The sequence below is a fragment of the Struthio camelus genome, chromosome 3, assembly GCF_040807025.1.
Source record: "Struthio camelus isolate bStrCam1 chromosome 3, bStrCam1.hap1, whole genome shotgun sequence".
In the NCBI taxonomy this organism is placed as follows: Eukaryota; Metazoa; Chordata; class Aves; order Struthioniformes; family Struthionidae; genus Struthio; species Struthio camelus.
The window spans coordinates 77785476-77810429 of NC_090944.1; the positions used below are offsets into that span (position 1 = coordinate 77785476).

At 41.2% G+C, this 24954-nt stretch overlaps 1 protein-coding gene across 7 annotated transcripts in view; it reads right to left on the reverse strand.

Annotated features, from left to right (window-relative positions):
• The window catches only part of SYNJ2 (synaptojanin 2), an 88245-nt gene that overhangs the window by 24593 nt on the left and 38698 nt on the right, over positions 1-24954 (reverse strand). For 6 of the 7 annotated variants that reach the window (XM_068938603.1, XM_068938600.1, XM_068938607.1 and 3 more), the window contains 11 exons: positions 24725-24950; positions 16014-16097; positions 14183-14244; positions 11411-11507; positions 7764-7936; positions 7276-7357; positions 6910-7059; positions 6641-6806; positions 5045-5236; positions 2777-2861; positions 2215-2355 (listed from right to left, as the gene is read on the reverse strand). In XM_068938603.1, coding sequence (XP_068794704.1) covers positions 2215-2355; positions 2777-2861; positions 5045-5236; positions 6641-6806; positions 6910-7059; positions 7276-7357; positions 7764-7936; positions 11411-11507; positions 14183-14244; positions 16014-16097; positions 24725-24950 — 1458 coding nt within the window. The remainder of the gene's footprint in view (positions 1-2214; positions 2356-2776; positions 2862-5044; positions 5237-6640; positions 6807-6909; positions 7060-7275; positions 7358-7763; positions 7937-11410; positions 11508-14182; positions 14245-16013; positions 16098-24724; positions 24951-24954) is intronic. The other variant, XM_068938605.1, reaches the window with a different exon arrangement.

Genomic DNA, 24954 nt, shown 5'->3' on the forward strand with positions numbered 1-24954 from the left:
ACTGGACATAGTGAAAACTACACAGGCATGCAGACTAGATTTGATTGCATTCACATACTATGTAGCAGCACATTAGCATTAAATAATGAAACTCTGTCACTACAATCTGACCCTTGCCTTTTTCTCCGAGTTTCAAAGGGCTATATCTGATTCCTAGCAGCTTGACAGCTACAACAGAGCCACTATGCTGTGCTGCTTCTGCTTTTGATCTCCATTTAACCAACCACTTCCTGCTGGATTATTCAAATTTCTTGGTCATGGATCTTGTAATCCAGGTGAAAAGTCAACTACAGACAGATACACTCCTCCTCTGGACTGCGTTGGACCATCACAAAATGTAATTTTAAATATCTCTTTGAAGAAAGATTACTAAGAATGTAACAATTCAAGACCACCTGGGTTACCTGGATTACATTACCCCGGCTACAGCACTCAGTGTTGCACAAGTTCTGCACTGACCTTCTCAGTAGATATGAGCTCAGTGAGAGGGAGGCAGCTTTCGATACTATGATCACAAAATGTGGTGGCTGGTCAGTGTCTCTAATATGGAGTGGAGGGTACTGTTCCGATTGTTTTGGTAATTACTCATTTCCTACCCATTCACATTTAGACTACACAATTCTTGCCCATGGCAAAGGCATTTTAACGTGTATATCCCTGTGGCTCTGTTCTCTTATCTTTCCTCTTTAATACAAACGAGAATCTTCCAGGCGCAAGAGAAGTTTGGTCAGGCTCCAGTGACACTGGTGCTAGTAAACTGAGGAGGCACAGCTCTGCATCCTCCTGACTAGAGATGCAGTTCTGGTTCTCTTGATATCTGGTAGAGACAAACACTTAAGGGGTCCTTACAGCCCCTCAATTCTGTAAAATGTCAGGGGACAAAACTACCTCTCTAGCTCTCTTCCCTCATCCCACATCCACCTTCTCCACTGCTCTTCTCAGGTCTTAAACCAACGACTTCTATGTTATATTACTACTACTGTATATTACTACAACTGTAGTAGTATCTATACTACCCTATATCTATAGGATGCTATTCATGGAGGGGGAAAAAAAACAAACAAAAAAACACTCCAGCACTGTTGCTTATACCAAATAGCTTCACTATTTGCCTGGAAGTGTTCTCCCCAGAGAACATATTATATCTGCTCTGTGACAGCTGTGTTAACTATTTATTTCAGGCTGTGGTGGGAGACGCTGACACGCATCTCTGACAACAGGCCTGAGCTGTTTGGACAGAGACACAGCCTTTCTCCTTCTATGCTACCAGAGTTATCACAAATGCTCTCTTCAGAGCAGTTCTTGGAGTTATTCCTGGAGGAGAAATTCTGTCCTACTCTTTGAACTTACAGAAGGTCATTATAGTATTCCAGAGCAGCCAACATTACTATAATATTATCCCCAAGTATTTCATAAATTATTCTTATAGAGCATTCAGAAGAAAGACAAATTTACAAAAGGTACTTAAGGTTCAGCCTTGCAATAAGGTACCCTGCAGCTTCATGCCACAAAGGCGCCCGAGACACACAATGTTTGGGGAAGGCTAAGCAACACATAGATGTTACATTTCTATAAGGAAACAGTAAGGATATGGTTAGAAAGTAAACCCTGCTCTTCAGGCAGAGATGGGCACTTGCCTTCACTTGGTGCTCAGAACTCTCTTGGACTTATTAAGACAGGTCATCCTTCCTCTTTCCCCACAAAGACAGCACCCAAACAAGGTGCTACACCCAACTACCTCAAGAGGCCTGGCTTCTCTGCTGAACTGGAGGCAAGGTGCTGGACATCTTCAGTAACAGCTGCTGTTAGAATTTTGTGAGTGAGAGTGTGTGTGAGTGAGAGTGTGTGTGAGTGAGAGTGTGTGTGAGTGAGAGTGTGTGTGAGTGAGAGTGTGTGTGAGTGAGAGTGTGTGTGAGTGAGAGTGTGTGTGAGTGAGAGTGTGTGTGAGTGAGAGTGTGTGTGAGTGAGAGTGTGTGTGAGTGAGAGTGTGTGTGAGTGAGAGTGTGTGTGAGTGAGAGTGTGTGTGAGTGAGAGTGTGTGTGAGTGAGAGTGTGTGTGAGTGAGAGTGTGTGTGAGTGAGAGTGTGTGTGAGTGAGAGTGTGTGTGAGTGAGAGTGTGTGTGAGTGAGAGTGTGTGTGAGTGAGAGTGTGTGTGAGTGAGAGTGTGTGTGAGTGAGAGTGTGTGTGAGTGAGAGTGTGAGAGTGTTTTTTTTACCTGATGAAGGGGACATGATAAGGCCGAACAAAGATGAAAAGACAAACACCAACGAGCTGTGCTGATGTCAGCTGAATGTAGCGATGAGTCCTTGAAATAGCTTTTTGAAGCTGCTCTCCCCACATCTTTCTATTTGTTGTGCTGGAACAAACACAAAAATCATTTAATGGAATCAAAAGAAACCACATGCAATCAATACACCAAGCAGATTAACTGCGTCTTAGGTTTACAGACATCCCATTAGGCTCTGCACATGCTGACTCCAGAACTGGAGTGCTTTGGGATGCACAGGAGAGGCAGCTAATATCACCTTGTGAGTCAGTCCAGAGCAAGCAGGGTCAGTGAACCCAGGCACAATGCACAAATGCAGTTATCCCACCTCTGGATATGAGCTGGATTGTGTCAGCCAGGCTTAGAGTAATCTGGGTTTGATACCCTCGTCCACTGGGTGTAACTGGGAGCTGAAGTGTTCTATACATCTGAGCATACAAAGGACAGCTCTGGAGGATTTTGGTTGGTTGGTTTTTGGGTGGGGAGTGAGGGCAGCATTTTCTTAACCTACCTGGCATTTACAATATTCCCTGCGCTTAGTTCAACCATCTCTTCAAATCCCACTGCAAATATGTCAGGAGGGCAGTTCTCATCATCTATTGGGAAGAGGGAAAAATGTATACAAGAGTTCCTACTTTGTTATTTCTTCTAACAACCTGTATTCTAATTTCTGCTACAGATCATTCCTAAAGTTTTATCTTGGGTATCCTCTGCCAACCTATACGTATTCATAGCTCCTTTAATCTAATCTCACAAAACATCCCCTGCAGTTCCTCTGGAATTTTTTCCTGCTTTTCTCCCAGCAGTTGGTCTCCATTTCTCTTGCAGGAAGCAGTTCAGAACAGAGCATTATATTGTAGCAATGTTAAAATGAGAAAATAGTCGATGTTTTCCCTCTCTCACCCATACGTCTCACCAGAGCCACAACATCTCATTACTCACCATCTTACCACCACTCGTCATCTTACACTGGTTACCTAACAACCTCACCTTCTTCCTTTTCTTTTCTGACACTGATCCTTAAGTAACGGAAACTACTGTCCATATACCAGTATGTCCCTTCCCTCTCTCGATGCCTTCAGTAAATTTATCTGCTACTTTAAAGAAGCCTTGGACGTTTCTTATCATCTTTCTTCCCAGACCCTGCCTTCTTGGATCACCTGCACTATAAGCTTAGGTCACCCTAGAGCACTGTGACTCTCCTTTCGCTGGCCGAGACCTGTACATACCCCCTCAGTGAAACACTGAAGATCAAATACTCTTATATAATAGTATGAAGCACATCTATTGACACATCTGATTTGCCCATTGCCTAAAGGGTGCTTTTTTGGTTTTTAAACTGTTGTATGCCCTAGGCAAGAGTAACTTAACTCAGCAGGAAGACCTAAAAGTAGAAAACCACAAGAACCTCAAGCAGACCTACCCCACCAAATAATAATAATAATAAAAAAAAGTAAAATATGGGGCTCTTCACTGTAAACAAAATGGCCAAGCTAATACATGATAGCTAGCCTCCCTTACGGGCTTCACATGACGGACACTGTCACATGTTAGCTATGTATTTCCCATCCTTTGTAAACTTACCCATTCACGTAGATGCTGCACTAATGTTACTATCAATACAGACATCGCATGGTCATGCCCTAGCTCTGCTGATTCACATAACCCATCTTCACGGCAGAGGCTGTTTAGACGTTTCACATTATGACTGCCCATACTAATCAGCTGTGCTGCCCTCCCCCTTGCCCCACTCAGTTCTCTCAAGGAAAGGTCTGGCAGGGCTAACACACGACTGACTCTTGAAAAATTTTAGTATCATGAGCACAGGCATGTATTAACACACAGAAACCATTTCTGAAACAGACTAGCCCAAGCACCTACCCAAGCAGCTCAGAGTATAGCTGCCTGAGCACCTGATCACATATCCATGCACTCAAGTAGTAAACGTTCAAAAGGAACAACTCATGTTAGCAGGCCAAGGATTTGAGGAACAAATTCCTTGAAGGATAGGCATAGGAATACCCCTGTGATGCCTGCAGGAGACTAAATGTTCTACTGTAACAACAAAAGCATAAGTTCTAAAATAGTTTTATAACAACTCAATTTTAAGATGACAGCATTCGCTTTTCGTTTTCCTCAACAAAATCTGTAAATCAATTACAATATGTAGCCTTGTTCTGTAAATGAGAAATTCAGCAGCCAGTTCAGGCAAGCCACAAGCACAACAGGTTTCTATACCACTGAACAAGGGAAATTGCCTTCAACAAATGCAATAAATTTCTTTTTGTCTGAAGATTTTGATAGTAACATTTCCAGACAAGCTTAGAGTCTAGATTGTAGAGATACATTTACCTGCAGATAAAGACCAAGTAGCCATTTTGAGGGCACCTAAGCACATAGCTCCCACTCATGATAAAGAAAAAAGGATGGAGGAGTCAAGGAATAAAACCCAATATGAGATGCAGAATAGGAAGATATGCCCCATGAAGGAGTGAAAGGGACCTGTAGATTCTGAACTGCTGCAAGTCCAAAACAGTATCACATGGTAACAACCCAAGAGCTGCTCTGTCAGCAGCCTCCACATATCACCTCACTGCTGAGGGGGGCAGCACAAAGCTAAATGGGGCAAAATACATCCCTTAGGATTGACAGAAAATACCCTCAGAGATAACACACTGACTTTGAAAGGAACAGCTGGTCAAATCTGGTGTCTAAATTTGCTGCTGTCCTTGCAGATGCCAGGAAATATTGCTTATACATTTTGACTTCAAAGTCTTACCCTGAAATTCAGAAACTCCAGAGAGCTTAGGAGAATCCAGCAGCCAGTCTGTTAGCTCGCTGGTACCTAGGATGTTGCTTCGAAACTGCTTGCCTCCGTTCACGTTCCAGGTCCCCATGGCAACACGAATACGCTTGAAGCTTGTGAATTCAAATTGACGCTCTGACATGGCCTTCAAAATACTTGGAGTTACTGGGCAGGGGGAGGAGAGAATGTGTTAACAAAAAAAAAAAAAAAAAAAAAAAAAAGCACTGTAAGAGGATAAAAAGGATACAGACTGGCACAGAGTTACTGTTAAATAACGACATTACTGTAGTGGCAATGACACAAAAAAGAATAACTCCAATGGTAACAGCAATAACTACAAGATACCTGGGGTGGACACCATCAGTTTCTCTTCAGAAAGTCAGGCACTCTGAAAGGAGCTCTACTTTTAAACATGGAGGGCAACAGATTGGTCAGGAAGAGAAAAGTCAAGAGTTTTAAAAGTAACAAATTGGAAAAGACTCAACTCACTTTTAACATTTTTCACACATTTGCCAGCACTTCAAGTAGTAACTGAACAAATTCTTTTTCCCTTCTTAATCTTTTCAGTTTAGTCTACAGAGATTGCACATGTCACAAATTAAGACTTAAATCTAAGCCCTAAGAAATTTAGGGCTTGGGGGGAAAGGTAGCAAGCAGCACAGAGACTCACATGAGTTCTTCAAAACCAGCGCTGCTATGGATCACTAGTCTAATCAGAACTCCCCACAAGAAAATGCCATATTCATTATTTCTAATTGGTACAGAAAATTAGGAGCGTGCTTGTATGTCCATCGTTAGTTGGAAGAGCAACTGAGATGACCTTAATCTTCAAGTACCTCATTTAACTCTGCAATCAGACATAGAGGAGGTATGTGTGCCTTCCTTATGGTCCCCCCTCAGGGGACAAATCCAGGATTGAAGCGGTGCTGAATGGTTAACGTCTACCCTACTAAAGGCCAACCGTTCTCTGGAGCAAATTGACCACCTGATACTGCTTGTGGGAGCAGACTATCCTGTGTTTTGCACACAAGTTTCTTCTCAGAGGGAGCTAGATTGGTTTACTCTAGATGGGTACAAATGAATGTGCACATGCTGTGGATTAGCATGGCCCTGGAGTATAGCAGAGAATGAATCAAAATAACAGCATAAAGGTGCCTTTAGAGACCCAAATGGCTAAAAGCATCTGCAAACTGCAAGTCAAAAATAAAGACATCAAAATCTGAGCTCAAGAGACTTATTTAAGTCTGACTCATTTAGGACCAAACTGGGAATAGAGCCCTAATACTTTTCCTCCAGTTTAACTCCTCTAAACTGTCAGAAGAGATTGTCATCAGCAAGCAGATAAATACACTCAGAAGTCCAATACAAAATATGAGAATTAAGCACAGTGGAATAAAAATACAAACAGCTGGTTTATGGTGACTTGAAAGCAGTATTTTAAATAACATATTTGTGCAAAAGTGGCTTATTAATTATTGTTTCAAAAGGATGCAATTGGTCATATGTGACAGCTGAAAACAAGAACAAAATAAACACAAAAGAAAAGTGAAGGGTTTACACTGCCTTTACCTAGCAGAGCAGTGTGGTCCATGAGCATCTTGCCTTTGTCTGCATATTCCTCACTGAAGAAGTCACCCATGAGCAGCAAATTGATGGCTTCCTGCTTTACTGCATCAAAAAAATTTGACTGAATCGTGCGCGACACAGAACGGGCTCCATCCTTGAGTTTCCCAACCTGCTTTAGACAGGGATCATCAGCACAAGTAACACTGAACAGTAATTCTGACAACTTTCTTTACTGTCACTTGTGAATAAGCAGCTCTGCCATTTTCCTTTACCTTGTGCTTCCCCTCGAGGGCACGACTGCCAGTAAATACTCTGCTCAGATTATGACCGTTGAGAGTCCACATTGCTTTGTAGGATTCCACAAAGCGCTCAACTATAGATTTAGAGTTCAGCCTAAGGCTTTCCAACTGAGCAAGCAGGATCTGGATTGGGGCAGAAAGAGGAAAACAAAAAAAGTTCTTAAATATGTTTTTCCTTTTTATTCTCCAGTTAGGTATTCCAGCCAGCATCATTCTGTATCAGACAGCTGGCAAGAAAGACTTATGTCACTGAGGCTTATGTCCTCTTTCCCATTTTTCCCATGGAACACACAATGTACGCAGTAGGGGCACCCATGAAAGGTCCTCTGACAAACTCACCTCTAGTGCAATGAAGGACTGTACACTATTAGTACGATCCAGGCAGTCCAAACAATTCATTCGAAAAGTACCTGTCTGCAGACTTTGGTAACCAAACACAAGAGGAGAGGGAGAAAAAGGTATATTTTAAAATGACATCTAATCATAGGTTGATTGAGCGAGATCACCAAATGTTCAGCCTGAACATACCCACCCCCTTTTTACTAGGGGAAGCACACATCACGCGCAGCGTATTCCATTATACCTCTAATTACTTGATCACGTCTGAAACACCACATTAGCAAATCCATGCACTAGTAATTTTCCAGATTCCAAACAGTGGAGATGCAGTTAAGCCAAACGGTCAATTAACCCCAAGACTGCACTTTGTCTCAAAATTGTACTCCAAGATAGTCAGCTACGTTCTTGGTCCTGACACAGTGATGAACCCGTGAAAGCCAGGCACAATCTCTTCTGACCATATGGGGCCATCAGGCCAGGATACTCACCGTGGATTTACATTCTTGCCCTTCGTGAAGATTCCAAAGTCTTCCCAGTGCAACTTCAGTTGAGGCCTCAGTAAGTTTTCCAGCTTTTCAGCTTTCCCACCTTTGGCAAACTGGTGGTAGTCAAAGTTTATCATAGGAGTGTCTTCTGCATGGGAAGAGGCCCATAGCAATTTCTGTTTAGAAAGAGAAAGAATGGAAACAAATCCGGCTCAAGCCACAGTGTATGGACTGATACCAGCATGCTTTTTATCATTAGTAAAGTTGGACAGTTTACTACAGTTTTAACATCAAGAAGTTCAGAGGGAATTTTGAAATGCGAGACATGGAAACAGCAACGAAAGTTCTCTATTTGTTTTCTTTCCAAAAATTTGTTTTCTTTCCAAAAGTAAACTGAGTTGTCAGAGCCCAACTTTCTGTGTGGGATCGTAAGCTGTAGCTGCAAGGCAGAGCTACAAACTCTGGTGCCTCCTCAGCAGAAGCAGCTGGGCACTCCCTTAGCCTTGGCTCACAGCAGAACTGCAGCAGGCAGCCTTCCAGCTCTGGAACAGTGATGCTCTGGACAGACTTCCTGAGACTCTCTGCATCCCTAGAGATGCTGTCAGGTGGAACCAGACAGAGGGCTGGGACTCTGATGGGTAAGTATGTCCAGAGCTGCTTAAGGTACATGGGTATTAACAGGGCATGGTATTTTGTAACCATTAGTGCAGTGCCCAGATATGGAATAACATAGCCCTAACTTTAGATGCATAGTGGTAGGGGAGAAAGTAAGAAAGAAATTACGTCCCAGAAAGCATTTTATAAAGTGTTTGTGGTGACCCACATAAGTGAAAGAAATGGTAAAACACCCTGATTAGTTCACGCCCCAATTCCACGACCTCACGTGCATTTTCATAATCACCACAAATTTCATTAGCATTTCTGCAATGTATACAACATAACAGTCAGTATATTCTGCTTTCCACAGAAAAACCAAAGAGAATTGTCATATTAACTCTAATTATGTAAGCCTTTATCTATTCCCTCCCCTCCTGTATATTCTCATCTCAAGAGACAGATGCCTTTTTCCACTTAGATTGTGACACAAACTGAACAAAAACAACCGTGATATTACTTTAAAAGCGTACATACAGCAGTTATACGAGCATAATTGTATCAGGTTAGCCATCACGCCTTTCCTGCAGAGACAAATTTAAAGGTGTTGCACAGTGCTTGAAGAGAGAGTGCAAAATATATTTCATTACGTTGTAATAAAAGTTAAAACACTTGGTATCCGCTTCTTTGCTGGCAGCACCTCAACCTGCCTTTACAGCTGCTGGCACTGGTAATGCACTTGAGAACAACATTTACCCACTGCCTTGGTGTAAATCATTGTCAGAATATTGGTAACTCTACACTACAGCATTGCTTTTACTGTAAAAATAATTATATCTGTTAGAGGGGATGTTTGCGAGAAGAACAGCATTCTGGGAAAAGTATTGATTTTTGGTCATCTGATAAGAGGTAATTAACAGAAGTTAAGATGGCAATTTTTGTTTGTTTGTTTGCTTCTTTTGCATAAAGTAATGGTTGTGGAGACATTCTGATCCAAGGAATCCAGTAGCAGTGGCAGCAGTTACAAGAATATTTTGAACAAATTCAGATAAGACTTGTGAAGATTGCAGCAAGTAGAGGGAGAAGAGGAAAGAATGCAAGCAGACAAGGGAAGATGGAGAAACAGATAAACATGACAGAAAAGGAGAAAAATTTTCACTGCTAATCACTCCGTTATGATTTAGTTAATTTTGATCTAAGCCCTTAAAAATCTATTAAAGTAAAACCTGATTATATATTTCTTCTCATCATCCATTTATTTAAAAAAAAAAAAAAAAAAAAGGTAAAGAAAAGATCAAGAGGTTGTTGTTTTAAATGGGTAGCTGAAATTTCAGCTTCCAGAACTGTCAGTCTAAATTCTTTCAGCTCACAAGGCACTCCCACAATTTTCCTAGAATAGGGATGATGCTTAACAATCTAAGTAAAAGGGATCTTTAATTAAAAAAAAAAAAAGCAAAGTTTTTACTCTAGCCATGTTGTATTTCTGACTTAATTCCTGGTTCTGTGATCATAACAGAAGTAAGAGGTTGAACACAAATAACTTTCCAAAGAAAGAAAAGTCAGATACCATACAACATTCATGCAGATATATTGGCAGTTACTTGCCAGAACAGTGCCTTCAAGAACACGCTTGGTAAAAATATTAGTATTAAATTCACAAGACATGTCCGATTTGTATTCTCATAGTTATCTGAACACTTCCAAACTGATCACCTCTTATCCTTAAAGTTCAACGTTTAAAAAAAAAAAACAACTATAAAAGTTCTATTTTAAAGATAGGGAGAACAAGAGGTTATAGAGGCTCAGCTATATCATGCAGAAAATCACTTTAAAGCTGAAAACAGAAGCCAGGATCAGACTTAATTACTGCACTTTCTTTACTGACTTGCAAGTTTTAGTTACAACCACCATCCGTGGCTATCTTGCATATGGGGGAGACTTTCACTCTCATTTTCCACTGTTTCTACAATGATCCCCCAGCTCTTTCAGAGAAGGGAAGAACAGTCACACAGAAAGGCCATTAAAATGCTGCTTATCTCAAGCACATTATTCTGACAGAGAGGGAAACAAATCAATAACTATGTATTATTTAACTGCAATTTTCATCTTGTTTAATTTCACATGGTAAACATTTGAACTCAGAACTGTCGTATCATTCTGTAATAATACTAATTATGTTACACCTACTATAGTACTGTACTTAAAATATCATTCATACTATTCTTCATAAGATATACTCCAAAGTACCTAAGTCTGATTTCCAAAGCGAAAGGCACTTAGGAGACAGGCTTCCATCAACCTCCATTTGGAGTCGGGCAGCAAGGCACTTCCACAAATCCCACTCAGTGCAAACCCGCACTGCCAAGTCTGTACTTGTTACAGTATTTGTATTAGCTTGAAAAATCTGGCCCTGAGAATCCTATACTGCACTAAAACTCAGTACAGCTTTAATTCTTCGGTGCCTGACATCCTGAAAATACAACACAGATGCTTTCAGATATCAGTTGTGCCTAGAGATGTTTAGAGGTTAGGAATGCATATCTCTTCACACACCAGAATTGTCAACAGGTACTCAGACAGTTAAATCCCATCACAATCAGCACAACATAGCTGATTCCCACTACAATCAGTGCAAGATAGCTTACTTTTAGTGAGGTAGGGTCAGGGCCTGGACCCAAAACAATTCTGACAATCCCGCAAGGCACCTGACTGAGACAGTCAATGCATAGTTGACTGAATATTGTGACAAAGCAGAACACAATTCTTATCTGCAAATAGGACCTGCATACTCTCAAGAGACTTAGGGCAATTATTTAAAGTCTGCTCAAAGAGAAAGTGCATACAGGTGTGAGGAAATAAGCAAGAAGCCAGTGCTGGAATCAAGCCACCAGACCATGAAGTACCATCTCTCTGCATGCAACATTTAGTGAAGAGATACATCTCTTTAGGTCCAACATTCATCACCTGACTTGGAAAGACTTCCCTTCCTCCAGAAGGGAAACAGAACATGGAAGCTCAGAGAAGTCAGCAGTTTAATATGAAATCATTGCTATTACCTTGAAGGCTCTGTTGAGCACCTCCTCTCCTCCTCTGCTTCCCAACAGGTTAACGATCACTTGTTTTCCATACTGCTCTTTCAGAAGCATCATATGCCTATAGCAAAAGCAACCATAACACGGTTTTGTTCAGTGCCTATTATGTTGCCTACTTCCTTTTCCAAAGGTTCACTGCTTGTTCCACCCAGCAGAAGGTTTCAACTATAGCAGCTACAGAAATTCACCTCAGTTTCCTCACAATGATTTACTAAAATAAAAATTGTGAAAGCGTGCAATTAACAAATAGAATACTTTGAACTGAACATAAAAAAGGAAGACGCTGAGGAAACAGGCCACAGATCTTTTATGCTACTGTTACTTTTTATATTGCCCTTTGTACGCTCCCACCTCTGCCTGGAAGCTGCACATGAAAGACGAGAGAAGAGAACAGATTGCACTTCAACAGAAATTGCCCAGCATCTTGCAAGACTGAGCCAATAGTCAGTGGCAGCAATGGGGCCTCTGGCTCCAATCCCAAGGCCAAAGAGTCACAGACAAATACGTATCATCAACCATAGGGTTCAAATATTTCTGAACTACTACAACGTTGACACATTCAGTCTCAACTTACTTTAATTAAGCAGGAAGGTTGGTAAACGTAAGAACTGCCATGCTGGATGAGACCAAAGGTTCTTCTAGCCTAGTGGTCTGGCCCAGACAGTGGCAGATTCTTCAGAATGAAACATAACAACAGGGTAACAATAAAGTGATCTTTCTTACGGCATATGTTCCCAGCCTCTCAGAATCTGACATTTAGGGATTCCCATGCCAAAGTTTTTAGCCAGATGAAGAAACACCTATTCTCCCCTCAATACATTCTTTTTAAGTTGGAATGTATGTGCTACAAGAGTCATATAAGCTCATCAAGAAACAAGTAAATCTTAAAGCCACACTACATCATATGCTAACAACATTGTAGTGGTATTTAAGAGCAAGCTCTGTAGGAAAAGAAAAGAAAAATGAAGTGAGCACTCCCATGAATGAAAAGCTATTACATGCTGCAAAGCGACGTGCAATGGCAAGAGTGTCAGAAAAACAAGGACGAGTCTTGGGGCGTGCACTTGTGAATCCTATAAACAGGAACGAGCCACACAGAAAACTATGGAGAGGGGAGAAGAAAGAAAAAGTTAGCAGCTTGGCCTTAGAGAAAAGTTGCAACAGATAGTTTCTAGTGGTATGTATGGTCTTGATTCTGCAGCCACTTCTTTGTATGCCAGCTCTTTCCATTACATGTGCACCCCTCTGATTCCAGCATCAAGGTCCTACTTTTCCATCAGTACTGTTTCCTAACAACAAAGTCACTGAAGCTCAGGTCGTCTGCTTGAGCATTGCACTTGGATTTCTCAGGGAGGGGGGATGAAAAAAGATCCATTAACAAGGAGATTACTGTTCGCTTCTCTTAGTGCCTTCTCAACACATTAACTGTCAAATGTGAAAATGTAATAGGCTAAATCCACTCTAAAACACACAGAAACGCTGCAGCAAGTTGTTTAGTTTCAGTGACCATATCCATAAAAACAGATGATTGCTCCTTGCCCATCTCCTAGATTGTCTTTTGCAGTTCTGTAAGCAAGCGGATCCCTAACTTCATCTAACCTAGACACTCTACTGTGCACAAGGGAAAGAAGGAGTACTGCAAGCTGATCCTCATGTTCATGTTTCTTAGGTGAAGGCCATTCACTGTTTGCATCGGGGTCAGAAAGAACAGGTTCTCTGGGCTAGATGATGTTGCGGAGTTGTTCCTTGCCTGAAGTACTCTCAGTGTCCTTGGAAGTACAAAAACAGACTGATCAATTCATTGTTTTCTTCTTATATAACTTACCTCTGCTGTGGAACACAAGCCTCCAAGATGAAGACCGTGAATTTCAAAGGCATTTGAATTCAGTGTGATTTAGCAGTCTCACAAACCTTTGAGAATCTGGACTAGGTCCCACTGGAGCAGGGACTGCTACAGTGTATTGTTTGGGGTCCTTCAGTGCTGCCAAACTACTAATAGTCACTGTTGTCATCTTTCTTAGCAGCTGCAGTGAATTAAACCAAGAAACTAAGAGGCCTTACCTAAAATCTTTCATTTCAGTTTCAGGCAATCTTCTCACTGATGTCAATGGGGGTTTGCCCTTAAAAGGGCAGCACTTCACAGTCAGCCTTTCAAAGGAATCAAGCTAATGTATGCAATGTTTATGGTTTCCAGCTGACAAGCAGAGTCTAATGGTTTAAAAAGGGCTTATAAATCAGTCCGAGTAGAGCACAAGAGCATCAGCATGAGATTCACCCAGCAGTGATTACAGAACAAGTTGCTATTACTTCCGTATAGCAGTAAAATAATAAGGAGCAAGGTGAATCCAGAAAGGAGAAGCAGCAGCGTTTAGTTTTTAATTGCCTGGGATACAGGGGTAAAGAAGAACATGTGCTCTCCGTACCTGAACTGTAAATTAACATTTGTCGACTCACAAAGGCTTACACAGGCTTTCTTTTTGCATACCATTCAGCTTTTTCAGAAAAAAGCCAGGAGACTAGATTAATTCAGTTACCATTGAAACCAGGAAGGAAAATGCACAAAAATAAGTGAATAAATAAAGTGAACGCACCTAACAATTTTGCAAGACCTGCGGGGCTGGCTACATCATCCGAGAGATGCTTCACATCTAACGATTTACTAAGAAGGCATAAAATTGTAGAATCTTGTTTAAATGCCAGGTTGCTGTGCTATTGCCAAAGTCCAATGAAGCTTACCTGTCAAATGCAGGAGCGTTAGCTTCCAGACCTCTGTTAAGCCTTAGATGATGAGAACCCACCTAAAATAAAATATTGGAAGGAAATAAAGAGAGAAATAATTCCCTAAGTTGATAGACTCCTAAATCACTAGATGTCTCCCTCTTTCCTTCAGAGGAAACATCTCTAACAGCACCAGACACCCCTAACTGACTCTACGCGCACACACACATAATATCCTTAATACAAAAGCCAGAGCTTTTATTAGACAACCACATTTACAATTGCAGGTGAAAACATGATTATCATTAAGCAATGAGATACCTACACATCTTTTTATGGCCAAATAAGTCATGTCTCCTAGTCAACTTCCTCTAGCAAATATCCCACACAGCATCACACGAATATGCTGCGCGCCTAGCCTTCTTCCTGCCCTTCACTTGGCAAAAAAGGCTGCAGTTACGACAGTTGCGTGGATTGTGTGTCCTGACTTGTTTTGTCCTTCATTTTTTACACAAACTAAAAAGTATCAGAATTATCCTTTGAAAACATGAAGAACGAAATCCTGTGCCACTGATCTAACAGGAGTTTTAATGTGGCTGTCAATAACAGTAGCCTCAAGCTCCTTTTAAATGCTAGATGCCCTTATTACTACTCAAAGCAGAGTAGCAATACTGTCCAAAAACTACATTGCTAATTATTTGTTAGATCACGCGTTTTTTCTTGTACATCATGGTCTTCATCTGTTTTTCATGAGGCTGACTTATGCAATGCTTTCTAACACTGGCATCAGCACACTCACATCCAAGGAATAATAAAAAAAAAAATTATGAGTGTTCAGCAACATGAATGAAGGCTGCATAATCTAACCCAAATTAAGCAAAAATTCAGACCATGTACCTTTCAACAAAACCTGAACATTCTGTTTAACTAAATATGCTGGCCACTAGCCAAAAATACCTAACTCGAGGAAAAAGCTCTAGGGCTTCATAACACACAGAACAACAGTGCTGGACACAGCCACACCAAGGGCAGGAAGTGTGCAAACCATACGGCCAAATCGGCTTTATAAAAAGAAACTACTGCATTGAATGATGCTAACAGAGGTAATCTTCCTTTTGCACTAAATCCAGTACTTCTGAATGCTATTTAGATGCTAGATTTAATGATAAGATATCAAATAATCTTTAAAGAATATAAAATACACTTATATTACATGTCTTCTATTATACGCATTTACGTGCTTACTCATTCCAGTTACATATCCCTCTGTTCAGAGAACGTGAAGAGTACTAAATTCAAGTTTGTAATCATATATAAACTGTAACTCACAGATCATACATAACCTGGCAGACTTGATACAATAAGCTTCTGATGAAACCCTGCATCTCGGCTTTTCAGATCAGATTAGAACACCATCATATTCCCCTTTTTACTGAAATCTAGCAAACACACTATCTGGACATTATATTTTGTTTGAAGGACAACAAGTCAACTTGGCATTGCAGAAGGAAAGGTTGTTCCAAGTCAAATAAAAAATGTTATAAAGTGAGGCTTACAGCAGTAAACATTAGGACAGAGACTCACACAAAGACTTTCCTGCAGAGGCATATGAACGCATGGAAAATGTTAGATTTCAGTAAGTATAGTAACTTGCCAGGTTTTTTTTTTTTTTTTTTTTTTTTTTTAAACATGCAAAATGTCCTACAAGGCAATCCTGAAATGTAAGAGCTCAGCAGTTTCACAGAAGGATGTCTGCAGCTCATTAAAAAATTAGAAACTTCATAAAATTAAATAAATTATAAGTAGCAAGAGCGACAGGTAAGGTAGGCATTTTTGTTTGTTTGTTTACCTGAAGCCCCGGTTGCTCCCAAAAGAGTGGAACAGAGCCTCTGATCTGCACAAAGGAAGAGACATCATCGTCCAAGTAAATTGTCTGAAACAGTAAAATAAAGGGAAAGGGCTCTCCAGTTAGGCATGCCAATCCGTGACTCCTCGATCAGATGACAGTTTAAGACACTGAACTCAAAGGGGGAAAAAAGTAAACAACGAAACTCAGTGTATCTCCTTACCGCTCAGTCATTTTTCCACAGACTCACAAGCAGGGAAACAAAGCATAGCATATTCACTTTCATGCCATCACAGCAGATTCAGTTCACTACTCACCAGAAATAAGAGAATTTAAAACACCACCACTGGTAAGATAAAAGGAATCCTTCATCCACAAAGAGGATGGATTTGATCTACTCATGGAGAGACTGAGGAAGACCAGCCATGTACTCTCCCTCTCTCTCTCTCTCTCTCTCTCATAAAATTTTACCGGGCAAAATGTCATTGCTCCTTGTGACCGTTGATGGGTAATGTCAGGTGTGGGATAAGCTTATCTCTTGCTTTATTTACTATTTCTTATTTCACTGCATGTTGTGCCTTGTCAGAGCGTCCAAATAAATCTCAGCGAAACCAGCAGCTTTGCCACTCCCGTTCTGAGATACAGTGAACAGTATGTGATCTATTTCCTCTCCAACAGCTTCACAGCAAGAAGCTCTAAACTCTCCCTTTCATTCCCTCACCAGACCTCAAAACTCTCCCTTCATATTTGTTATGAAAGCTGCTAACAAACTGATTTTGAGTCAAAGCTACGTGAAGTACAAAGGCTCAGTCCTCTCTTTGCTTTCACTCTCCAGCAGCCCCTGAGCAAAGCACCACACTATATGTGAACATAGCACAAAAGGTACTATCTTCAGACACAGAGCAACTGTGCAAAGCCAGGCTCGCTCCCCTGGCCTATACTTAGCAGTGGAATCTGGCTGGTTTCCATGTGCGCTACATGATACACATCACCGTTATCTCATGCTTCACAATGAGTCTTCAGTAGCCCTGTGGAGGAACTGTATCCATACAGGTCATCCAGGTAGCTTCTTCTCTAACCACATTATATCATTTAGCACAGCAGCTGCCAACTGGCTAGTAGTCCCCAAAATAGAAAATAACACAAACACGGGTTACCACACAGCATTAGCATGGTTTGTACTTCTGGATCTGTCACTGGACATACTGCTTGGATGGCTCAGGGGAAGTGCCTTCATTTATCTGAACCTTGGCCTCTCATCATTGCAGTTACCACCAACGTAGGATTTTTAGAGCTACACATGTGAATACCTGCACCAGAGAAGTAGGCATTTAAATATTCTATCATCAATTTCATCTAATGAATCCCTACGATACTTTTGAAGGCCACTTACAATTATCCCCATTTCATTAAGAATGAAAGATGTAAGTGGCTTTACTAAGGACACAAAGAAAGTCCGACTTGGAATGGTGGTTAGCCCAGATGTGCTGCAAAACTGTACTTTTCAATGTTTTTAGCCACACGTCAATCGACTAAGACCCCTTCTATGTTACATCTCCTTCTAGTGCAACTCCTGGAAGAGAGGGCAGGTGCTTCATGTTAACCTGTTGCTTGGAGAAGCTCCCTAGCAAAGCCTACCACTCAGCTTGAGATACGCGGGTCCAAAGCATGCTCTCCCAGCAAAGTTTTTCGAAACGTTGCCCCTGGCCCGTACCTGAGTGCAGGAATTAGTTACCATGGTGACACATCTTTTCTTGAATTTCTCTCCTCAGAAGAGCTTGTCATACAGTTGGACTATAAGAGACGTGAGAAGGCTCTTCATCCTCCTCTTTATCATATCCTCACCGAGGCAGGTTGTCACAAGAAGAGTCAGTGACTTCAAACACTGAATCATCTTTTCACGCACAGTCACTGAGCCAGAGGAGCCAATTCTAAGGGAGAGCAAATTTGTGTAGCTCCTCTGACAGCCCCAGGATTATCCTGACTCATACTAAACGAGAATCTGGTCTTGAGCCTAGGCAACGAAAAGTCAGAATGGGCTCACTTCAAACTTTAACAAGAATAATCACCTTAGGGATAAGTGAGATGAGCTGAAATTAAATGTTAATGCTGAATCATGAGAATTACAGACAAAGCTTCTACACAGGGAAATCAGATTGTCAGATATCACATATAAAGCATGACCTGGCCACTCAGCTCACTGTGGAGGACCGGTTCTCTTACTAAATAAATCAGCTTTCTTACCGTCTTCTGCGACTTCCCATTTTCCCTAACTGAAAAGTTGACAGTTCAAGTGTCTCTTTGGCCAGCTCTTGTAAAACTCTCAGCTGCAAATTCTCTAGACCTACTGATTTAAACACAATAATTCTCATTTTAATATCTTCAGCTTAACATCTTCCTGAGTATACATAGAAAGCATTTCATCACAGTTTTAGACCATGAATATATATATATCCTGTTTCCTTTATGCCCAATATAGAAGACAAACAGATATGGTCAGTACTTTTCTGCATTAACAGATGCTCCATTTATTTAGGGATTCAACACTGTCACAGTCGATAAATTTGTCCCTACTATCATTCACATTTTCTATTCACTGTTTTTCACCTGTTACTTCCTGTAACTATTTGCTGCTCTATTAAGTTGCCCATTTGGAGAACTGAAAAACAAAAAATATATTTAATAAAACTATTTGTGGACCATTTATGTAATCAAATCAGGACACCTGAATCAAAGCAAACGCTTATTTTTTGTTCTGTGATCAATTCCCCTCCCACTGTTACGATGACATCTGACACAAAGCTCTCCCATAACGAAACAACATTTTAAAGAAATTGATGTTTTTACACACAGCATGTAACTTTTAGAAATTCAGATGAGGTTTCTGCACTGGGAGCATGGCCTCTTCAGTTATAAGTCGCTCACAAGAAAGTTCTCCACATTAGCACATTTTTTCTCTCCTTTTACTTCCAGTACTCATCATTCTGTTTTCTAGAGCAATTCTATGTTGTTTCACAATCCTCTCGCCTCATTCTTGAGACCCAGAAGAATCCAAAACTATCTTCTTCAAAGCTGCCAGTGAGTTGGACAAAGTATTTCTGAAATGAGTGGGAGTGACACACTTTTTGCCAGTCAGCCCTTCCTAAACAGACTGTAACCATTTATTGAAACAGTACAATTGTGCAAATCTCTAGGTTTCAGCAGAGAAGCTGCTTCATTCCTACCAAATCCTCAAAATCCTTAAGAAGGACTACTTCATCTACCTCAAAGGGTCTGGCCCATAGAGCAATCCAGTCCATGTAGCTGGATGGATTTTCAGACTCATTTCCTGCAGTTTCCTCTCAGACAACATAACAGCAACTGCACACTTCAACACATGTGGAGGACCTTTCAGCCTTGATAATAGATTGCCTGTCCTCTCATCTCCTGTGTTAGAAGTTGCCACACACCTATTTTGTCTCCTGATGCCTTAGACTCTTTTGGTCATCTCCTTCACCAGTTTGAGGCTTGAGGGTGACTGTGCTGACAGTTTAAGAGAACAACTTTTTTTCCTCTGATCCAAAGGGCTGCACCTTGTCCTGTTGATCCACAGATCTTTGCTGGTAGCACAGCCAAAGCTTGTGTTTCATGCACATGTAGACCCCCCCCCCCCAGCTTTGAGCAAAAAACAAACATCTGTGTCATCCAGCTGGTATCCTCACACTGGCCCTCAGTGCAACAAGTGCCAAACTGCACCTAAAAGTAAATCCCAGCATGCTGCTCTCATTTATTGCTCAGAATGATCTATTCACTAATCTCTACCGCTCAGCTCTGTTAGAAGGAAATAATCATCCTGTCTTCAAACAGTAGAATTTGTCACAGAGTCAAGGGCCACAGCTACACAGCCCACGATGAGATAGATACTCATACAGCTTGTTCTGGGATCTCCACCTCTGCCACACAGTCCACAAAAAGCACAGACAGCAGATGGCCTAAACGTACCACTCAGTGAGCTCCTTCAACTCAGACCACGGGATCCAAGGATACATTTGCCAAAATAATCCTCTGCCATGCCTGGGGCCATACTAAGACCTGATCCACAAAATAAACTAACCACATAATTGCATCCATTCCTCTCCTAGAGAGCCATCCAACATGGTCTGGGAGTTATTGTGAAACAGGGATTATTTCTCTTAATCAGCGTCCAACATTTAAACCGGAAGAAGGGAAGGTTAATCCAAATTCACAGCATTTCCTTTTAGTTCCTCATAAAGGCTTCCATTTTAGATGCTTCACTGAAAAATTCTGCAAGGGGGAAAACAACAGAAACCATTCTTTCGCCTTTGGTAAATTAGAGAGGTGTTCCTCGTAAGTCATACAGGACCATATACTACCACTCTTTGGAGAGTAACCGGGGGAAAAGCTGAAATGAAAACAGTGACAGGCACATACATTAAATGAGGAAAGCATGCTTGTTTCTCATCACTGTCAGGAGAAAGAATGAAAAGAATGTGATAGACGCTCAACTTTAGCAGATTGCTGGGGAAGACGGAAGGGTGAAGGGAAAAGAAACCCCTGACAAAGCACACTGTATTCTCAGTGGAGAGCTCTCAAGCAGATGTGAACAAGGCAAAAATCACATCATTTAAGCTACCAGCAGAAACAGAGACTGATCTTAAAACTTTACTTGAGGATTATCTGTAACCCTGCAAGCAGGAAGGGCTGCCCTCCCATTACAAAATACTGGCAGCAAATCTGGAAGTATACATTCTAGAAGTTTTTTCAAAGAAGCTCTCTTTTTTTCTTCCCTTCATATTTTGTTTTTGCTTAAATCTTTCCTACCATTTTTTCTTTTTTCTTTGTAAAGATGCAAGCCAAATGATCAAACATCCAAAAGATCATTTAGTAGTTTTATTTTGAAAAGCAAAAGTGAAGTGAGATATTTAACTTTTTCCCTCCTCTTCTCCAGCACAGTGAGTCACAGCAGTTAAGTAAGCCCACAAAAAGTGACTCACTGCGGAGCTAAAATGCCACAAGGCTAACTCAGTGGGAGACAAAAGAATACCATCTAGGCATAAAAGTGCTGCCTGGAGATAAGACTAATTGTTTCTTCCTCTTCCAAAAACAGAAAAACGTTAGAAGTCATTCTTTATACAGGAGGGAAAAGTCCTGCCTTTTCAGAATCCTAGGGTGCTATTTATCCATGAAAGCACACAGCCAGCATGCTATTATACTGTACAGGCTACAGTAAATGGAAACAAAATGTTATTTAGCCAAGATATTACCTCATAGGCGATTAGTCAGTAGTCTACTATGAAAGTAGGAGAGAGTTTATTCTAGGACTCCTACTTGCCAATGGTAAGTGGATGCCAGCTTGAACTGAATCTTAGGCACCCCAGTGGTTAGCCCAACTTTGCTTTCTTAGGACATTCAGTTTGGTAAAACTAGTGTTTATCACCACTAGCAACAGCAACTTCCTTTTCTTCTTTACAAAAACAAACAAAACAAAACACCACGCTATTCTTTAAAACTGCAAATCCTTGTTATAATTTTCAATCTACTTCAGCCTTTCACTGTATAACCAGTTCATTCCTGCTCTTTGGCTTACCCAGTTGCAACACATTCAAAAGTCTTTTGTTCTCCCACTTCACAGCAGCTCCTGGCTGCACAGGAACAAAGCGCAGCAGCTCCTGTGAAAAACCTGCCCCAGCCCCAGCTATTGTGAACATTAGCAACCAGGTACTGCTTTGCCATTCACCAGGGGCCAACCCCCAGCTTTTCTGATGTGATGCAAAGGCCATCTTATTTTTCACGCTAATCATTTACAACATAATGTACTCCACAAATATAATTAAATACAATGAGTTACTTCCGACCCAAGCAGTGAGCAGGGAAGCAAAAGTAGTCCCCCTGCATTTAGACAACTGCTATCTATAGTGCCACAAATTTGAGGCTGCTCTGAAAAAAGCTGACTACCCTTTTACACATTTTCTTTTCTTTGCATTTCAGCAAGAGAACATTCTTCAAATCCTAAGTAACATGCTCTGCCAGTGAGAAGGCACTCAACCAAAATAGCGGACTGTACCAAGTTACTACTTAAAGTGGCACATATCCCTTCTTCTGTTCCCAAGTCCCACGGGAAAATTCCGCTTTTTGGTGAGCAGTCTGTATTTCCCAATACACTGTTAGATTTCCTTGAAAGGTTTATGTATTGCAGGACTTGACTTGCAGTTGCTCTGGAACAGAGGTACAAAAGAAAATTATCATTAGCACAGAATCCACTAGCTGACTATACAGACTCAAGCCCTGCAGGGGAAGAGTTTGGCGTCCAGCAAACAGAATTTGCAGATGCCTGAACGCTAAGCGGAAAGCTGCCAGGACGGCCTACCGGAGATGCAGTCAAACCAGGAAAAGAAGGGACACAAGCAAAAAGCCACTCACATCCCAGGTGAGACTTTGACCATCGGGCAGGTCACATGTGACTTTTGCACATGCTTTGAGCATGCCTACAGCATCAAACCCAACAGGCAGACAGGGGAGTATCTGTCTGTGACTCCCCAGGCCGCCTGCGTGTGAAGTGAGCTGAACAATGCAGCACTGTCGAGTCTTAAGATACTTCTACATGTGTCATTAGCAAAACCAAGTGCAGTGCTTGAGGCTGTACCATCAAGGCAACATGCTAAGGGAAATTTTTAAAGTGCCCAAACCTTGCTCGATTTTGGGCAAACAGGTGCCTGAAGGCATTCCTATGTCATGCAGTGGGGTAACAGAGAGGACAGCATCAAGTGACCTGCTACACTCGCACAGTGTCATGAGGAAACACTGGTGCCAACATATGGACACTTTCAAGGCGGGATGCCATCCTTGGCAGAAGCAAACTACTCGGGCACAGTCCTGCAGCAATGGAGCTATATTTCTTCTGGAAAAAATAACGACATAGATAGCTTAAGTATCTCTGCGCCACACCCAACTATGTCACGTACAGAGGTCTCACCATCCTCCCCTTATGAGCATCACCTAAACAATCTACTTCATTATATGTGCACTGCATGGCACGTGTGTCTATATATACAGACGTATACACACACACACACACACACACGTATAAATACATTCTACACTACATGCACAGTTTTGTAGACCTGCCCTGAAAAGACTCAAAACAATTGAGTTTTAGGAACAGATCCTTGTCCTTTACTGAAAACTACTACTTGCCAATTTATCTATTCTGCTTATAGATACATTCATTTCTGCATATTAAATATGGTGGTTTTGACGGCTAGTAATTTCTGTTTCTATTCAAAAAGCAAAGAGTGGTTACACTTGAATAAGAAAACACTCATTTCAGCTGGCACAGAAGATTTCAGATTCTTCAGGGTCCAGTGGGTTTTATTCATTTTCAATGTAGTAAGTCAAACCACGTGTAATAAAACCAACTGACTGCATTGTTATTTTGTTTGGCTACATCAAAAAAGGGAGCCCGCTGAATGCATTTTACCCATGTGCTCGTTCTCAGCATCAGCTGGAACTAAGGCTTCTATAAATATGTAGAAAACCTGTGTCATACCACCTCTTACTGGTGTAAATCCACGCCTTAGAAATCAAAGCCTCTTCCCAAGTGAGTTGCACTGGAATTTGCCTGACTGTGAGAAGATGGTAGCTTTTCTCTGTGTGTTGATTACTAGCCTTTTGACTTCCAGCCACCACAGTTCCTTTCCTCCTGACTAGAATGATGTATTTGAGCACTGGGAGTTCTTCACCATAGTTCAACAACCACTGCAGTACTTAACTTCTATAAATGTTGTCCTCACTGCTCTGCCAAAGCCCAGTGAGGCAGGAAGTTAATCATCACCCTCTTTTCAGAGCTGAAAAGCTTACTGTACAAAAGTGAAGGCTTCAATCCAATAAGGCAGACAGGAGTAACTTTACATTTGAATATTTATGATCATAAGACTTTATATGACTCTAGGTGACTTTCTTAGAGCCAAAAGTGAATTTCAACTCTAGTCTTTGCTGAAAAACACTCCCAGAACCCTTAACCAAACTTCTTTCACATCAGAGGAGACACGGCTATGCCGTCGTAGTGCAGGGGATTCTAAAGTCTACCCCAGCAAACTTTGTAGTATGGACTAAGAAAGATACTTAAAGCAAATGAAAGACAGAAATTAAATGTAGAGATCGTTATGTTATGGAAAGCCTTTCAAACAAGTTTTTCCTCCAATGTTCTATAGCATGGGAAACATGACTAATTTTAGAAAATAATATACTTGAAAATGTATGCAAAAAGTATAAAATAAATACAATGTCTTCTGAAATAGATTTAAAACAACCTTTAACATGGGCCTTATTACTGAAAATTCTAAGTTTTGTGCAACTGACACCCTTCTGGTTACACATGTTGATTACACAGGAACTAAGACACAGAACTCTCAACTGTTTAAAAATCTATGTTTATGATTTCACCACAATAACGAACAGCCATGACTTTCACATTCGGGGGGAAAAAAAAGCATTAATGAAAAGCATGTGCATGGAGAAGCTAGAAACACAGAAAAAGAACAGACTGCAAGCAAATGCATAATGGGGAAGAACAGATAGACCTGTCAGGTACAGTAACATCTCAAATATTCTTGGAAAAAGCACCTGCTGAATTCCTCTAACTCTTGCTGGAAACTTTGCCCCAACTAGACTAGAGTGGACTGAATTATTCAAGGCTATTGAATACATTTGCTTACCTGCTCTGTCTCAACGAAGTTAGACACGTGCCCGTCATCATTGACGCCTCGAATGTGAAACCGAGCACCAGCTCGCTCACAACTGATCCGAGATATGAGGCAGGCTTTTGCCTTCTGGTGAGAAGCATAAACAGTGCGAATGTCCACGACACCACAGATCACTTTCAGCAACCAGTCAGAGCAATTCACCTGGTAGTGTTTGAAGGGCACATGCAGCAGCTGGTTCCTGC